General features: G+C 37.7%; 1 protein-coding gene across 9 annotated transcripts in view; it reads right to left on the reverse strand.

The window, feature by feature from the left end:
• LOC124883020 (ELKS/Rab6-interacting/CAST family member 1-like) overlaps positions 1–18,974 on the reverse strand; it is a 175,988-nt gene that overhangs the window by 122,816 nt on the left and 34,198 nt on the right. For 5 of the 9 annotated variants that reach the window (XR_007042068.1, XR_007042067.1, XM_047389836.1 and 2 more), the window contains exons 5-12: positions 18,628–18,884; positions 18,362–18,533; positions 14,036–14,110; positions 13,177–13,332; positions 6,758–6,925; positions 6,509–6,676; positions 2,680–2,817; positions 1,470–1,610 (exon numbers count right to left, since the gene is read on the reverse strand). Coding sequence is in view for 6 of the 9 variants with exons in the window: in XM_047389836.1 (XP_047245792.1) it covers positions 1,470–1,610; positions 2,680–2,817; positions 6,509–6,676; positions 6,758–6,925; positions 13,177–13,332; positions 14,036–14,110; positions 18,362–18,533; positions 18,628–18,884 (1,275 nt within the window). In the remaining 3 variants the exon portion in view is untranslated. Of the gene's footprint in view, positions 1–1,469; positions 1,611–2,679; positions 2,818–6,508; positions 6,677–6,757; positions 6,926–12,087; positions 12,181–13,176; positions 13,333–14,035; positions 14,111–18,361; positions 18,534–18,627; positions 18,885–18,974 lie in introns of all 9 variants that reach the window. The other 4 variants (XR_007042066.1, XM_047389834.1, XM_047389833.1 and 1 more) reach the window with 1 other exon arrangement.

Below are 18,974 nucleotides of genomic sequence, written 5' to 3' on the forward strand. Positions count from 1 at the left end.
CCATGACTGACCTTACCAACTTCAGACTTCAGATCATCATGTTTGACTGGGTTTTGGTCAGAGAAACCTTCCCTGCTTACTCAGAGTATATTTAGGTTTGTGTATACACTGGTGTTGTCAGACAAACCTCACATCTGCGCCTGGCAGTGAAGAAAGGAATGCGTGTTCTCTTGGGAAATTTTCTGTGTATTTTTCAATACAAACTGGCAAGTTTTATGGTCCCAAAATCAGTAAAATTAGCTTAAAAAAAGACTTTTCACAACAGCAGTTCTCATGTTAACTCTTCAAAGGAAATATTTGACAGCAGTAACTTTGCCACATCATTTTGATTTTGAGCCTACAAAAGAAGATGAGCACTTTTAACACAAGTAAAATGTGACAGTCAATTATTGCTTTCATGCTAAAGTGCAGCAGCAGGACCTATGTCTAGTATTATGGTTTATGTTTTAGAATTTCAGTGTCTTTTAACATTTTCTAGTTTTTTTCCTTCGTCACCCTATAATTGATTTGTTTATTTGTCTAATAATTTCTATAGTTTATTCCTTAATGTAGGTATTTTGACAACTTCCGGGGTGATTTTCCATTTTTAACATGTGCTAAGCACTTTGTGTTACACTTGTTCATATGAAAGATGCTCTAGAAATAAGTTAAAGTTAAGTTATATTGATTTATTGACTAAAGATAGCAGTGCAAAATCAAATGCCTGCAAATATACCAAAGCAATGCTGAGAAGAAGAGTGGGCCTAAATTTCTTCACAAACATCTGAGGAACTGTTAAAGTTATACAGAAAACAACACAAGATGGTTCTACAAGCTATTCAATAAAGTTGTGCACTTAATGTTTCTACACACTGCTTTTCCAACTTGTCTTTGTTTTTTAGCTCAGACTCTTTTATCAGTATTTGCACAATTGACGAATTATATCCTCAGAACCTGGCCTCTGAAGAACTTGTAATTTATTTTTTCGTTACTGTATATGGAGTTATTTATATGCTTTCAAATTTACAATTCTATCTTTGGATAGAATGTTTTCACATATGCATTTCTATATTGACTACCTTACTTCTGGTTATTACTCTCATAAAAATAAAACTGTTCAGCGAAACTTAGTGAAAATCTGATCATTCTAATTAAGCTTGGTCTTCCTGAAATAGCTAGCTTTAACTTTCCTACTGTGCTGCCCAACAGTTGTAGAAAGAAAACAAGGAAAATGGAGCCAGAAAATGCTTTATCACTCTCTTTCTACCTCTCTGGCTTTACTCAACAGTCCTGTACAGCTCACAAAGGTCACTATTGGAAAACATCAGCTCACATTATTGCTTCCATTAGCTGTGGCTTGGGCATTACATACAATTAAAAGGGATTTAAGGTCTTTCTCCTGTGACACATTAAATATGTTTGAGTAAAATTTAATAGCACTTTATTCTGATGTTTTCTGACTATAATCAACATGTTTGTGGTGACTGTACCTCGCGGTCAGCCAGCTCAGCCTGCAACTGAGAGACTTTTTCTCTCAACTCTTTCAGCTCTTTCTTACTGGTCTCCATCTCATCTCCCTTTTCTCTCTCTTCCTTTTCTCGCTGCTCCTTCAGCCGCTCAATAATCCGCTCCTGAATAAAGAAAAGGAACAAAAGCAGAAACAGAACAAAGTAAAAAAAAGGCACAACCCATTCAAGAAAGAGGAAGATGAGAGGAGGGAGGAAGAAAGTAGACAATGTGAAGGAGCCATGGAAAAAGAGAATAAAACACCTAATACTCTCCAAGAGGCATTCACAGTCACTCAATATCAAGTTTCTGTACTAATAACTGTCGCGTTAAACTTTATGTACATGGCAACTTTGACAGGATCTAACAGCCAACGGTGATTTTACACACGTAATGTGCTTTGGCTCAAGATGTAAAATTCACAAGCACTAAAAAAGAATAGTTGATCTCTATAGCTACAGAATAACACAGCGGTCAGTTTAAAGAAAAGCACAAAAGTTCACACACCTCAAAAACGTGCAAAGACCCAGAGAGTGCACACTAACAAAGGTAAGAGAATAAATGTTGAAAGGTTTAAATCTAAAAACAGGACACATCAGAAAGCAGCGAAGAAATGGAGAGAAAACGTAGGAAGGTTGTGAAGCAGGAGTTTGTCAACTGTGTCATCCTGCCAACAATCACACACCTCACCGACACCATGAATATTAGTCACTGGTCAATTCAAACCCTGCTTCCTGTGTGTGTAAGCAAGTCCCAAGAAGATTGGGTTAATAAAATAATTGTCTGGAAGAGCACAATAATAAAAGCTAAAATGTCACTGGTTTTAGTTTCTGAGAATTAAAGTCCTGTCCCCTGAAAAAGCTGCCTGCGGAGCCATAAACCCTGAACTTCAGTACAGTTTTGAACCTGAATGTTCACACATAAACAGTGATCAATGAGTAAATCTGAGCCATGTGGCTGGATGCCGGCCGGCTCCTTGTGTTTTATAAAAACAGCCTGTGAATAATTTAATAATATGAAAGCTGGTGTAATTATTGGTTTATTTCCATTTATTTCAAGTCACCGGGTCAACATGTGGGTGGTCGGTGGTTTTGCTCATAAAGCTTTTATTAATGTAACTTTGCTCTGGCGCTGACCCGAGGTTGACCAGCGGTGGGTGTTCGTGTAGTTGTGTACGTGCATCTGTGTGTGTACCTTCTCAGCCAGAGCTTCCTCCAGCGTTCCCAGTGCGGTGTCTGTGTTTGACGTGTCCGTCTGCAAAGACTTGACTCTGTCTTTCAGACCGCTCAGCTGTTTCTCCTTATCCCGCAGCTGATCCTGGAGGTTCTCTATCTGTAGAGAGAAACATTCATCAGCTGCACTAGTTTTGATGCATATTTCATTACTAAATGTGAAGAATTAGGCTATTTGGCACGGGTATGGGTTCCAAAAGTTCCTAACATAACCAACATCATCAGCAAACAGACAAGCTAGCATGGCTAATTGAAAAATGAAGTAAAAACTACAAACGCTGTTTTATGTCTGTATTCACGAGGCAAAACACATAAAGGTATTAATTTTGTTATTATGTTTGTTTAAATAAAGGTACATAAAAACTGAATTATGATATTTTGTTGGCAGGTATAGAGCTTGAATAGTTTTCAAAATAAATCACAGGAAGAAACATTAACAGGAAAGACATAAGCTAATATGGCTAATTTCTAACAAAACTATAACGTTTAGTTTTTTTTAATAAGAAAATAAGATGTACTAAAAAAGCTTTTTTTAACACAAAAGAGAAATTAGCCAAACTAGCATAGCTTCTTTTGGGGAACTTGTACATCCACAATTAGCAATATGCTAATAACCTGGTTAGCATACCTTTTAATTTTTGCACTGAGTTGAATAATTAACATTAATGACAATATACTACATTTACTTGCAAGAGCAGCCTGTAAAATCTGCTCAGCTCACTTTAAATATATTTTACCACAACAGGCCATTGTTGATTGTAATTACAGAAAACTAGCCAAACTGGCTCATCTCATAGGTATTTTGAACGCTTCTGATTAGAAATGTGCTAATTATTTAACCTGCCTCCACTTTTTGAATTTAAATTAAACAGAAAAATAAAACACATTTTGCAATATATTACACTTACCAGCCATATTTTGATGTGAAATCAACAAACTCACAGTTAGTCTTCTTTAAAACGGCATGTCATTTGTTAGAGAACTTTAATGAACAAACATATATAGTCAAAGAGTTGCAACAATTATATGCTAATAGTGTTGGTCTATAAATGTAAAATCCCAATAAAATGCCCTCAGCATATCTGGTTGTAACGTGACAAAATTACAAAAAGTTGAAGAGGCATAAATACAGCTGGTTTATGTTTCACTATCAAATGAGGAGAAGACGAGGTACTGCATATAACTAAACTGTAAGCTATGCACTCAAAAATTATTTTTATAGTAACTTTCACTTTTTGTTTCTCTTCTCCCATCCTCTCAAATTCATTTCAAAGCAAATTCATTTTCTGTTAAAAAAACAAACACAAAAATTTCTGACAACTATATGAAATAAAACAGGGCTTTTTCTGTTTGAATGTTTCAGGTACACAAATAAGGCTGAGAGGTAGTGTTTCATATAAAATACCTCTGCCTTGCTTCTTTTAACCCTCAATCCAAATACACACTTTTCACCTCTGGCGCCTCCTCCATCCCTTCTCAACCCGTCTTACTGTGTGTTCTAATTATGTTTTGGTAAAAGATTGATTCTCCCCTAAAACACTAAACTACTAGATACCACCTAGCTGAGAGATACAATACCTGGCCAAAAGGATTCATACCCTCTGAGTTTTCAGTATTTTGTCTTATTAGACAAAGAAATGTTATGAATCATCCTGTTGAAAATCAGACTAAATTTAGCCATTTTGTGAGGCCTGCAGAACATTAGTTAACAAACATGATGAAGACCAAGGAACAGATCAGACAGGTCAGGGATTAAGTTGTGGAAAATTAATACCTCAAGCTTTGAACATCTCAACCCATGCTCCAAAAATTAAAACAGTATGGCACACCTGCAAGCTGAGACGTGGACATCCACCTAAAAAGAGAAATCCTGAAAGACAACCTTAGAGGCTGCAAAAGACTTGAGACTGGGGTGGAGATTCACCTTCCAGCAGAATAACAAGCCTAAACATACTGTCAGAGCTACAAATGGAAGGGTTTAGATCAGGGCATATTCATGCATTTGAATGGTCCAGTCAAAGTCCAGACCTAAATCCAAATTAAAAATATATTATAAGACTTGAAAATGGATGTTCACAGACACTTTCCACCAAAAGCAACTGAGCATGAGGTATTTTGCAGCGAAAACGGCGTGACATTTTCAGCCTCCAGATGTGCAGAGCTATTAGAGAAATACCACATAAAGTAGTAGGGAAAGGTAGCAGAATTGACATGTATCCTTTTGATTACTCTTCACAATTATGTGCTTCTTTCAATAAAACCCAAATCAAATACATCAAAATTTATCATACCCAATTTCAAAGGATATGAACACTTTGAGGCACTATGTGGTCTGAAAACAAGGAATATAATAAGCAAAAGGTGCAACACTAAAGTAATATATTCTTTCCTAAATAGTATTTATGTTGTGTCATATAATATGTAAATCTGGTTGGTAGATGTGCAGAAATTCTGTTTTCATTTCTAACTGTCATCTCTTCTATCCAGAATAAATGACAGCATCACTCAAAAAACGAGAAGAAAATAAAGTCAGCATGATGTGCAACCTTTGGCTCCTCTGCAGGTGAGAGATGCACATTTCCAGAAGAGAAAAGAGCAAGCGTGTGTGTGTGTGTGTGTTCATACAGTAAAACATTTCCAGCAGCTCATTAATAAACTGTTAACTTGACAGCTTGACTGACACATCTCCTCCTTCTCACACTCATGCACACACACAGAGGGGCCCTCACACATGACATTGAGAGGCTGTGGGACTCTTTGATCTCGACAGTACATGAGCACCATACTTATATACATATAGAAACGGCGTCTGTGTTTTTTTTTGTTTCAGTCCAAAGGAGATAAGAAATTACACGGATACCTTCACTACTAATTGGCCGTGGGTTTGCGGTAAGTTACTTACAAGAAGCGCAAGTTAAAACACAGCAAGGGGTGGAAAACTAAAAGCAGGAATAGAGAGAGGAAACGAGGAAATCAAGGAGCAGGAAACAGCAGGATTTCTCTCTCTCTCGCCTGCTCCGAACTGTATTCTTTTTGAAGACAGCAGAGGTCATCATTTATTAAACAAGAGGAAGTCATTAGTATGCATCGGATTTTAAACACACCATGTCTCTCTCCTCCCCCTCCCTGTCTCTGCTTTATGCCTGCCTGCTTGATTGTCCTTATAGATTATCTCCACACATTTTTTACAATGCGACATATTGTTCTGCAAGGGAGAAGGGTTTGTTAAAGAAAACACAAAAAAGATAAAGAGACAGATGATAAAAAAGTGAACAGCGTCTCTTTTTCCAAAACCTGTTTTACCCACCTGCCTAATTACTATAATTTGGAATATTTTATAAAACAATATATATTTATACATATCATTATGAGTGACTGTGAAACAGTATTCCCAGAGATCCTCTCAAACATGACACCTTTCTGTAACGCACAAAACGTCCAAACTGTACTCTGTACGACACCCCCATCTAGTGGTTCCAATCATGGACTGCAACATTTTTCTGAAGGAGATTTCTAACAGCATGAAAAAAACGTAGAAATTCAATCTTTCTAACATTTTAAACTTAGATAAAAGCTGTAATCTGTTCACAAAAGCTTGTATTCCAATTCTGTCTCACATGTTGAGCAAATTGTATCAAACGTTTACTAAAATTCATCATGGACATGAATGTTTCAACTTTATTGATATTTAGAAACGAGACCTGAGTGCACAAGTCTGAATTTTATAGTAAAATTTTCTCCATTCCACACTCAAAATGACTTAGTTGGATACATAAGATGAAGCTTCCCACCTTTTTCTGTATCACATTAACTTTGCGCTCCTTAACATCCAGCATGTCTTTGAGATCACTGATCTCTCCTTGCTGAGTGCTTTTCTCCTCCGTCAGCTCTGACATCTGCTGACTTTTTTTCGAGAGGAGAGACTCCTTCTCTTCCAGACGAAGACGCAAGGCATCCACCTGGGTACAAACAAGAACAGTCCGTGGAAATGAACACACAGATTTTAGGTAATTTGTGATACTTGGAAAAACAAGGTTTACCTCAGTCTGTAGTATGGCAGCTCTCTGTTCCTTGGCAGTGAGTGACTCTTTGAGTACGTCCACGTGTTGTTTGCTGTCAGAAAACTGATTGTTTAGAGTCTCCAGTTTGGTCCTGAGAGCTAACAGCTCGCTGTCTTTACGGCTCAGCTCCTGCTTTGCCTGCTCCATCTGAGAAACGTGCAGGAAGGACAAGAACATCCAGATAAAAGGTGTGCTTTAGAAAATTACATGCTTTCTTCTTTGATATACTGTACATCTGTATTAAAATTCACTACAAGCATTTTATACAGGTCCAGATAATGCATTTAACCATTATTTTTTTGAGTGGGCTTGTTATACAACAAACAACTTAAATGAATTATAAGAAAGAGGAATTGGGTGGACCTCCACTAATATTAAGGCAAATACCCCCAGAGGATTCTCACAATTAGCACACTTCTTGAATCCTTCTGGCTAATTATGCGACCACACTTCTCATTAGAAATGATTTTTTTTCTTTTTATTCCTTTTTACTTTTTCCTCCTCTTCTCATAAGCAGCGATAAAGCTTGTAAAAACTGGTTAGTTTCCTGACATGGGCCTGGCGTTTAAGCATAGTGCATACATTTTCAAAAGTCCTAATATCAGGATAAATCCAGAATCTTAAATTAAGATGCAAAACTGGTTTGGATGGACATGGATCCATGGATCCATGTTGTGTGAAAGTTTTAACCATCCAGCTGTTGATTGCAGATGAAGTGAAAGTATTTGGCCGTAGTCCTTCATTATTTTACCCAACAACATGCTTGAGAGGTAGTATAGTGTTTTTCGGTTTGAACGCCCAACTTGAACTCCATCAAGCATACTTCATGTCATAGAAGCCAAAAAGCTCAAACTTTTCTCCAGAAAAATATTTAACAGCAAAACGGCTTTGTCAAAGGGCGTCAATTGTTTTTTAATATAATCTACTCAAAGCATTCTTCAGATCTACCCGAAATAGTAATTTCCCTCGACGCTGAAAAAGCATTTGACAGGGTGGAGTGGGAATACTTGTTTGTGGTTTTGAAGAGGTTCGTATTTGGTGATAAACTTGTTTTCTGGATTCGTCTTCTCTACACATCTCCCAAAGCTAGTGTCCATACCAATGATATATACTTCGATTATTTTCCTCTAGGTCGTGGAATACACCAAGGCAGCCCTCTGTCGCCTTTACTTTTCACCATTGCAATTGAGCCTTTGTCCATCGCATTGCGTGCATCCTCCTCATTTGGTGGGATTTTAATGGTACAGAACACAAATTGTCTTTATATGTAGATGATTTGTTGCTATATGTATCCAATCCAGCTACTTCTATCCCCAATGTCTTGCGTATTTTAGATAAGTTTAACTCCTTTTCAGGCTATAAATTGAATTTGGAGAAAAGTGAATGCTTTCCTATAAATACTGCTGCTTGTGGTCTTCAACACGCTGACTTTCCTTTTAAACTTATTTGGAATGGGAACCCTCCTCGGATTCGTCTCTTTCGGATAAATCTTTTTCCGTTTGGTATGCTAGAGGTATAAAACAAATAAGAAATCTATTCACGTCAGGGGTATTTGATAGTTTTGCTAATTTGACTTCCAAATATAATTTACCTGGTACACATTTGTTTCGTTATCTACAAATTTGGAATTTTGCCTCTAAATGTTTCCCAAATTTCCCTTATGTTCCCCCTGAACAGCCCTGGGAAAAAATTATTGCATATAATCCACTTCAGAAAGGCCTGATTTCAAAGATTTATAATTTTATTCTAACTCTAAGGGTTGATTATAGTGTTAAAATTAAAATTGCATGGGATAATGAGTTGGGAATCCAGCTGAGCGAAGAGTTCTGGGATAACTCCATTGACAGAATTCGATCGACTTCCTCTTGTGCCCATCTTAGTCTGATTCAATTTAAAGTTGTACATAGGGTTTATTTCTCAAAATCTAGGCTTTCTGAGATTTACTCGGACGTTATGGATACATGCGATAAATGCAAAGGCTCTCCATGTCATCTTGGCCATATGTTCTTTTTCTGTCCTAAATTGCATCATTTTTGATCTAGTTACTTTTCAATTATTTCTTATGTTCTTAAAGTAAATTGGCAACCTTGTCCATTTGTGGCCATATTTGGTATCTTCAACTCTACTTTAGCACAAAATTCTGCTCAAAAGGATTTTATTGCTTTTTCATCTTTAATCGCTAGAGGTTCTTTATTGTTACACTGGAAGTCTGATAAATGTCCCTCAATATCTCTGTGGGTTAAAGATATGATGTTTTCTTTACAGCTTGAGAAAATTAAATACACTTTACGTGGATCTACACAAAGGTTTTACAAAAAATGGCAATGTTTTCTTTCCTATTTTTCAAACGTGCCGGTTTTGCCTAACTGAAGGTGCCTGTCAGTGTCATTTTTTGCTTTTGGTTATGAATATGGGTGTACATATCTGATTAAGAGTTTTTTTGGGTTGATTTTGGAGAGCTGCGGTGGGAAGGGGGGGCGGGCGGTTTACTCTGTAGTCTCATTTTTTAATTTAACGTTTTTTGTTTTTCTTTTCCCTTTAGTTGAAAAAGCAAAAAAAAAAAAAAAAAAAAGGCTGAAGCTGGTGCATTGTAATTATTATTTTTCATTTACTTTCTTATTATGCACTGTCTCGACAGTATTATACTGTTGTGTGTATCAATAGATGTATACGTATAATTGTATACTGTAATTTGTTCGAGTGGCTTTAATAAAAATAATAAAACAAACATTTTTTATAAAAGAAACATTTTTAAACACACCCTATAAGGTCTCCAGAACTACACCACTGCACTGCTGCACCCACAATCAAAGCTTTAAAAGTGTTACTGACTCTAAAGAATATTTTGTTGTTTCATTTTAGATCTGACACTATTTGCCACTAGAACATAAAATGTTCTAGTTGATGTGGCCTTCCACTTTCTTTATTAGTCTTTAGGGGGTTCACAGGGGTCAATACTGGACCCGATTTTATTCATCATTTACATAAATAAAATGTAGAAATGTCACTGGTGCAAAGTTTTTATGCAGACAACACTGTGTTATATAACACAGCTTTATGTATAACACCGGAGAACACCTGCAATCCGATTTTAATACTGTTCCAAAAAAGCCTTTATAAACTGCCACTCGTTCTTTTATAAAACTAAAACAATGTGTATTTTAAAATCAAAAAATTCAGATGACAAATTGTTACTCTAAATTGTGCAGTGATTGAAGAAGTATAAGCCTACCAATATTATGAATTTCTCTCAGAATTTCTCATTGAGACATCGGATTGAGTGTCTTATGAAAAATGTTTTTACTTCAGAAATAAGCAGTTATTTGTCTTTTGGTGCAAGGAAAAAAAAATATACAGACATTTTAGACATGCTCCCCAAATGTATCTTCTCTCGAAGTGTTAGCAGTATTATGATTCTAGTTTTCGTACTCATCATTGCAGCTTGTGTGAGAATGTTGACTGGCCATCTTTGCATCAGATTGAAACAATACCTGCCAAATATGATTCAATTAAAAAATCAGAATTGGGTCTTTGAGTACAGAATGGGCATGTGATGTTACTAGAAGCGGCTGGTGATCATAGTGCTTTGATGATGTTTCCTGTTGTCTGTTTGAACTTGTGTTTTTAATCATGTAAACGTTCTTAGACTGACAGGGACATCGATGGAATAATCTCAATGGGATTAATTCTGGATATATAAAAAAGGGTAGTCCATTTATGTCGGCTACAGTTTTTTGTCTTGCTTCAAGGTCATGACTCCCATAATTTTGGTTTCCCCTCGGTTTAGAGGGTAAACTCGCTTCACACTAGACAGACACTGGTGTTCCAGTATTCTCCAGTTTATACTGGAGTTTTTACCTTGACATAGTTGGGTCTTGCAAACACAAAAAACAGGTTTTGTAATAGATAAAGCAGATTAACAGTAAGCTTCAAGAACTGTCCTGACCTTAACGTTATTGGAAATTTGTGGACTATGCTCAAAAGCCCAGACATGTGCCAGAAAACCTAAAACATTTAAATGAGTTCTACCAATTCTGCCAAGAAGAGCAGATAGTCCTGCCATAATTATGCTAGAAGCTTGTTGACAGCTAGAAAATTCTTGTAGCTCAGTTGAAACTTGTAAAAATAAATTTTACCATATATGCACATACTTGAGCATGTATATAAAATTTTGATCCTGTGCTGATTAGAGAAAATCTACAACAAACATTTGTTAGTTGTATTATCAGCCCGATAAAAACAAAAACTGTTTAAATGAATTATTAAAAGACCAAAATGAAAATGACATATATGTAATAGTTTAAACTATTGCTCAAACGTTTAATGCAAAATTCTAACTGGAAGAAATAAGATCAACTTAGTGGGATGATATACAAGTTAGCTACAATGGTGACACAAGAATTTGTATATTTATATATTGTCCTCGTTTTGCAGGTTTTTTGCTGAAAAGGAAACAAATGTTAGACACACACGGAAGTCAGTCAATCGCTTTCCTCTAAAGCAAAAATGCGAGCATACTATGCAAAAAGCCCTGGTTCTATTCTGTTATGAAGCCCAGTCTAGTTTTGAGGTCCTACTTCAAAACAAGTGGTAAATAGTTTATTTTAAGGTAACCTAAAAATAATTTCTCTTATTTTCTACCAGTAATTTATACAAAATGTTATACAATTAAGGCATATGAAAAGAATTGACCTAAACCTTTAAGCGGGAAAATATTTGTTCTAAACCAAATAACCAAATAAAATTCATCTGCAAACAGATTCATTAGATCCATCGTCATGCAAGAAGAAAGAAGCACAGGTTAGAGGTTAGAAACTGCAGAAGTTTGTATTTTGTAGCTATATTACTCACACCGCAGCAACAGAGTTGAAAGGCTACAGATCTCACACACAGAGCTGTAATACTCCGTGTTAAAGTAACAGATTGGAGTTGTACATTTCTTATTTTTAAGACTCTATACAAAATGGTCAAAAACTCAAATGTGAGATGTTGTCTCCCACTTAATGAACGTTAAGTTGATTCATTGCTTTGCTCCTGCTTTGGTTGGTGCAGTAGCAGTGGTTTAAATAGAGGTTTATAACACAACAACTTATCACAGTAGTGCTGTGAGATCTGAGGAGGGTTGAGTGTTATAGCTGCTTACAGCTGTCCTGACACATCGTAGAGCTGGGATTCTACCGAGAAAGACTACTCAAGCTTCAGCCTGTAAGGAAGGAAGGAAGGAAGGAAGGTAGGAAGAGATACAGAACCACACAGGGACAAGGAAGGAGGAGGAAGAAGGAAAACGGACAGAGAGGTGCTTTTCTTACTGCAGACACCTCCTGCTGAAGCTCATTGGCTCGTTGCCTTAGCTCTTCCTTCTCTGATTGGCTGTGAGTTAGCTCTTCCTTCAGCTGTTCAACCTGGCAGGAAAGGAGGGGGTCATGGAGGCTTCTCATAATGTGGCCGACAACCTGGCCTCCATGTTTTCTGAATAAACCTGAATTTCTTCCTCATATCTCAGCTCCTCACATTCAGCAAAGGGAGACGGAGATGTGAGGAAGAGTCATGTGACCTGATCATGATGCACAGCATGTCAGCTGGTGTATGTGTAAATGTCATTTCATAAACAATGGCGGCAAAAACATGTCACAAAGGAAAATAATCACATTTTTCAGGAAGAAAAAAAAAGATGTAATGGAAAAATAGATATATGCAAATTAAAAACCTTTTAATCCTTTTTAATTAAAATAATCATAATTCACAAAGCCTTTCATGTTTTATATGTAATATAAGCTAACATTTTTCCTGTCGTTCTCTGGAAACATATCCTAATCTCTATGATGCACATTATTTCTATACTATAATGGCCTTTTCACACCCCTCTGATTTAAAATTATTGTGGATGCTACAGAACATGTTGGTGGCATTTGTGTTTTACCCTCCTAGCTGTTTATCCAGAAGAAACTGAAGCATAAATTTGATCACATTCACAGGAATGTCAGGGTGAAGAATGAGAAACCTAAACGGTAAATAATGTGCTGTCTGAACGTCTATGTTATTGAATTTCTCTCGAACAGATCGATGAAGCCATTAACATTACACCTGTGAAAGGTATAACTGCTGACAGATCCTCCTTTATGGTGTCAACAACTTAAACCAACTTCCATGGATGAATAACCAAAAATATGGTCATTCTAAAAACAAACAGCTACCTCTTACAGCAATAGGATTTTATGTATTAGGATATAATAACCACTGCCTAGCATTCAGTTTATAGCAGGTTAGCATGCTATAACTGTCAGAAAATGCTAAATAGGTATTTCTTTTCCTTTAAAGAACTGAAGATTTAAAAAGGATCCAGATGAATAGGGTGAAGGCTATGTGGTGGCGTTAGTGTGTGTGCATGCATTGATCACCTTGTTCTTCATAAACTTGGAGTGGGATCTGTACACCTCCATCTGTTTCATCTCCTCCTCCCTCTCCTCGCTGCTCAGAGCTCCGTTGCACTTGAGCATCATCACCTCCTCCTCCAGTTCTCTCATGCCGCGCTCCATAGAACTGATCTTTGCCTCCTGCCCAATAAATAAATAAACAAGACTGAGGAATTTCAACAGAATACATGGCAAAATTTGATCATCAAACCTGATTATATCTAATGTATTTTGACAACAAAGCAACATACCAACATTGGCAAAATGTCGTAAATCTTATTTTTTGTACTTCCTTAAGTTTTACCTATTTACGGAGTAAAAGGTGTGTACAGCCAATCTCAAAAGTGTAAGTGCTGCTTGTTAAAAGGTTTTGTGAGGTATAATGTGACCATGACAAGTCATTACAAATCCTTTTACTATTAGTCAGATATCTATCCTGTTTAGTTCAGCAGTAAAACAGGCAAACAAATTAAGAGGAAAAACATAGTTTCGACATTGACTTGACTAATATTGTTCCACTCTGCCTTGCAAAAGTTCTCCAAATCTATCAGATTGTAAGGACGTCTCTTGTCCACAACCCTCTTTAAATGATTTCATAGATTTTCTGCCAAATATGGGTGTAGGATCTGGCTAGGCCATTCGAAAACTTTCTTGGATGTGAAAAAAGGATGTATGAAAAATAAAATTTAATTCATCCTGTGCTTTCTAGCTGAAACTGACTGGTATTTGGAGCTTTGAATAGAAGCTAGACAATAAGATGAATTATAAAGGATTCTGTAATAAAGTTCCACTTTGTTCAAATTCATAACAAATGTGAAAGTAAAACAAATATAAAAATGTTTACCTTCATTTCTATAACAGTCTGCAGGGCCTTGGTCTTTGTTGATTCCGGAGCTGCTTCGTATCTCCTGTGAAGCTCCTGAGAGACACACACACCACGATGGTCAACAGAGGAAAAAGAGGAAGACATAGTGGGATGACGGGAAGGACGCACAGAGGAAGAAGACGATTGTGGAGCAAGATAGGAGGCAATGGCAGCTGGAAAGGAATGACGGGATGGCTGGATGGATGGTGTGGGCCTTGGAGCGGGAACAGGGAAGGATGGGGAGTGCTGGATGGGAGATCGGTGGGAAGGATGGGCTGAAGAAATGACGACGAAAGAAGGAGAGTGTGGAGGACATGATGAGGGCATGGGGACAGGATGAATAGAGTGCCGTCTGGGAGGAGGTGAAGGGGCTGAGAAGGACGGAGAAGATGGGAGTGAGGGATTGCGTGGTGGGGAATGAACAGGAGAAGGCAGAAAAGGAGGGAACACATGGAAAGGAGGTGGGGCAGAGATGGAGGGAGAAACAGGAGAGGACAGAGAGGCAGGGAGGAGAGGATTCCTTCGAGCAGAAGAGCTGGAGTTTAGCTTCCTTGGGTCGATCCGGCCGTCCCACATAGTTTAAACAGAGTCGAAAAAGGCTGATAACACTGACACAGAGAACGATGAAATCTGACAGCCTGAAGTGAAGTTAATTCGATCAGTTAGCTCACAAACTCCATCTGAACCAAACATAAAAAAGATCCTCAACAGACACAAGGAGAAGCCTGAAACAAAATCATATCATCAAATAGAGATCCACACTACATTTCTATTTCTACATTTCCTAAACTCTAACAAACTTCTAAAAATGTAGCTGCCTTGAGTTTCAAATGTATGTACGACAAAACCCTATATGCCTGGTTGTTCCTACTCCATCACAGCAACCTCATCAAATGAAACAGGAGTAAGGAGGAGAGGTAGACGGGGGAGTGCAATGGTTGATGTAAAGGCACAAAAGGAAAAGGAAAGGACACAGAGGAGTAGCGCCAGGCAGGGACAGAATAAAGCGGATAGGAGGACATGACACAGTATGCATCACTGCTTCTCTTTGGCCTCTTGCAGCTTGACAAAGGCAGCGTATGCAAAAAGCCAGGAAGTATAAAAACCTACACACACACGCTGACAGTTGGGTGTCATCGCTGGAGGTGTTGCCGAACATGCACATGAAGCCAGATATTTCCCTAAAAGAGTCCTTTGTTATTAATAATTCTGATAAAGAATAAAATGATGACGGAGGTATTGTCAGTATGACAATAAATACCAGCTGTGTTTACTAGAACTGTTAAAGAAAAACTGAAACAGAAGCTTAATATTTATTCACTAATTAATTAAGTATTAAGTACTGTGAGAGTGATAGAAAAACTAGAAATGCACTAAGAGATCAGCCAAACTTCAGCTTGACCAGCTCTGACTGGTGACCAGCTGGTCGGAAACTCTAAAATCCTATCTTTTTCCACTCATTGAATACACTAAACCTATGCTAGATTGTGTTAACAGCACTCTTTGGTGTAGAGGTTCTTACTGCTGGAAGAAGACCCAAAGTTAGCTATTTTCAGCATCACTTAAGTGTACAAAAATGAAGTCAAAATAAATCAATAGATGTAAAATATATATTTAAAACAAATGTTTTTTTTTCTGTGTCAGCTGTGTGTACAGGCTGCTACTGTTAAGAGAGACAGTGAGGTTTCAGCAGATAACAGGAAGGCAAAGTGCATTTCACCAAAATTTCTCAGTTTTGTCTCCTTGAGCTTCTAGCCTCGGCCTGTCATGGGACATGATGGATTTGAATATGCTGGTGGACTTTTGGAGTAAAGGATCTACATTCTCTAGAGATACACAAACAAACAAGGCTGCAGTTACAAATGCTAACTGCGGTAACTGCTAATATACAGGCTTTTGAAAAAATTAGGCTATGACATTGTATTTGACATATCACGTTATATCTTCCAACAGTAAATATCAACTTCAACAATACTGACAAGTGAGTGAGATATAACTAAGGAATTAAAACAGAAGAAAAGACCTTTTAAAGTTTTAGGTAAAGCATAATTTTGAAAAATGCTTCTTTTGGTGAGGAATACATTAGGACACCTCCACATTATTCCCACACATCAGCTGTGATTAGAACATCCTTACTCAGCATTCTGAAGGAGCTTTGCTCTGTTTAAGCCTTTCGTTTGAGGTGGTCCAGTCTGTTGAAGATGGGGAACACGATGGTGAAACTGAAAGAGCTGTCTGAGGCCTCCAGTAAGAAAACTGTAGCAGCTTAAGAGTCTGGTAAGGGATTTTTAAAATGTGTCATAAGAAGCTAAATTTCTGTTATTGCAGAAACTAGTATACATGCTGAGGATATTCAAATCAACTGCTGACATGCCAAGGTCTTGCCATCCAAGGAGGTTTACCCTCAAAGACTGCACGATGCTAAAACAAGTCTTCACAACATGTCTCTTGCTTTTATTGATTTGAATGTGCAAGCCTGTACAATCAGCAAGAGACTGCACAATTATACTTTACATAGGAGGTGTGGAGGAACACTTTTGTCCTCCAAGAAAAACACGAAGGCCAGACTAAAGTTTGCAAAAGAAAATGTGAGCAAATATCTAGACTTGAAAAAGGTACTTTATGCAGATGAGTCTAAAATCGAATTTTTCGGAAACCAAAACAGAGGACATGTTTGGCATAAACCAGATACACAATTCGAATATTGAAAAACTTCATTCTAAATTTGGAAGGTGGAAATGGAAGTGTCATGGTTTGGGAATGCTTTGCTGCCGCAAGACCTGTTCAGCTCACCATGGTAGAATCGTGGAGAGTCCTGAAATGGCCGAGTCAAAGACCAAAGATGCTGTGGCTTGATTTGAAACAGACTGTACATGCAAGAGGCAACAAGAAGCATCTCACTAAAGTTAGATCTGCCAAAGCGGGTAACAGGAGCTACAAGAGGGCTGTCTCACACATACACAGTGCGACGTCACCTCTGCTCCTAATATAAATAATGACTACTTACAGCAGGAGGGTTAAACATATTTAATGCTGTTAATATTAGTTTTTAAAGATCATTTAAAATCAGTTAAAAATCTAACTTGGCAGCTCAAAGCTATACAAAAACTGGAGACCAGAAACCAGCCACAAAACACCCATCAGTGGATCTCCTAAAAAAAACCTCTCTTATTAATTTCAAATAGGTCACAACAGATTCTGTGTTGTTTTGTAATATCTGATGCTTTGCTAAACCTGTTTCCAAGACATGGCTTGATTTTAAACATTTAACACCTTACATTATAATCTTGTAAGGCTTCTATACAACTAAAACATAGATCATTAATTAAGTGAACAGCAGCTCCACTCCCAGGAGGGGCCATGCTTAAGAGCAGGAGGTATGGCAGCAGAATGTTGCAGGGACTATTTTATTAATTAGTCAAGTGAAACATGTCCCATAGGGGGGAGTGCCAGCAGCGCATCAGGAAATTAGCAAGACAAATTCTCAACAGGAATTATCTTCGAAATGTTGCATAATGGCAATGCTGTTCCTAGTGAGATTGTTTCCTGTCTTTCTCTGAACGCTGTGTGAGTAAAGACACAGGGAATTTGTGAAGAAACAAGGACTAGGGATGGGGGACAAAATGTGTCTGTTTTGTAATACAAACCCCTAACTAAAGTATTGAATTAGTTATTAGAAGTTTATAACACTTTTAATTACTTTGCCTTGCAAAGGTATTCATTCCCATTGAGTTTTCACATGCTGTCCTGTTAAAACCACCAAATTCAGTTTGTGTTACAGACCAATAAAAAGTAGTTCATAACTGTGAAGTAGAAAGAAAATGATACATGGTTTCAAACAGTTTTGTTTTTTAAATAGACCTCTAAAACAAGTCATCTTTTCAGAAATTTATTTGCCAAAAGGTTTGTAACCATTTTCCTTCTACTTCATAATTATCCGCTACTATGTGTTGTAATGTGCCAAATTGTGAAAAGGTTTAAGGGGTTTAAAACAGCTAAACAAAACATCTTATTCAACATATTTGACATCGACATAAATGTTTAACATTGTTAAAATATGTCATATTGTATAAGTGGCATTCTTTGTAGTTAATTTCACATTTGTGAACACTAGGGGGAGCTGTTGTACAACAAAAAAGCAGCTAAATTTACAGGTAAAATAAATGGGAGAGAATTTAAGACAGTAATAATAAAGAAAACGCTGCAAAATGACTCATTTAGGATGAGGTAGGCTACAGGATCATTTCTAATCTTACATGCTTAAAGCACATTACCAAAGATCCATCCAGTGCAGATCACACACACCTCTCTGAGCTGAAGCATCTCCTTGTCTTTTTGCTCCAGTAGCCCCTCCAGTTGGTGGATGGTCATCTCTGCGTCAGCTAGTTGCCTCGTTCGCTCATGGTCCTCCTCTGCCGCCCGCGACGACAGACCTTTACTCTGCAACATCTCCAGCAACTTCTTTATCGACTCATCCCTGTTAGACAAGAGGGACACACAAGTCATGCAGTACCTGAAGCGATTTCAGCCGGAAGACTTTACGTAACAACCGGATTTCTGTCGATGTCTACCTGGCGGTCAAAGTGTGTTTCTGCGTGTCTATCCTTAACTCCATTTCTTCCACCGTCTTCCTCAGGAGGAAGAGCTCCTTGGCCTGCCGCTCGAACTCGCTGTGGAGACGAAGGAAGTTCTCCTCGGTCATCTCCTGAGGGGGAATGGGATGGGTTCCAAGTCGACCGGACTCTGAGTAATCGGACTGGAAGAGCATATTGAGATCACGCTGGATCCTGAGCTCATCTTGTAAGGCCTGGATGGTGCACTGAAGATGCTGGCAGGACAGAGAAATGACCAGCTAATAACTGGGAGCATGTAGTGATGGTACTGAGGTGATTGGTACAATAAGATTTTATAGCAGAAT

Source organism: Girardinichthys multiradiatus, chromosome 17 (genome assembly GCF_021462225.1).
Source record: "Girardinichthys multiradiatus isolate DD_20200921_A chromosome 17, DD_fGirMul_XY1, whole genome shotgun sequence".
Lineage (NCBI taxonomy): Eukaryota > Metazoa > Chordata > Actinopteri > Cyprinodontiformes > Goodeidae > Girardinichthys > Girardinichthys multiradiatus.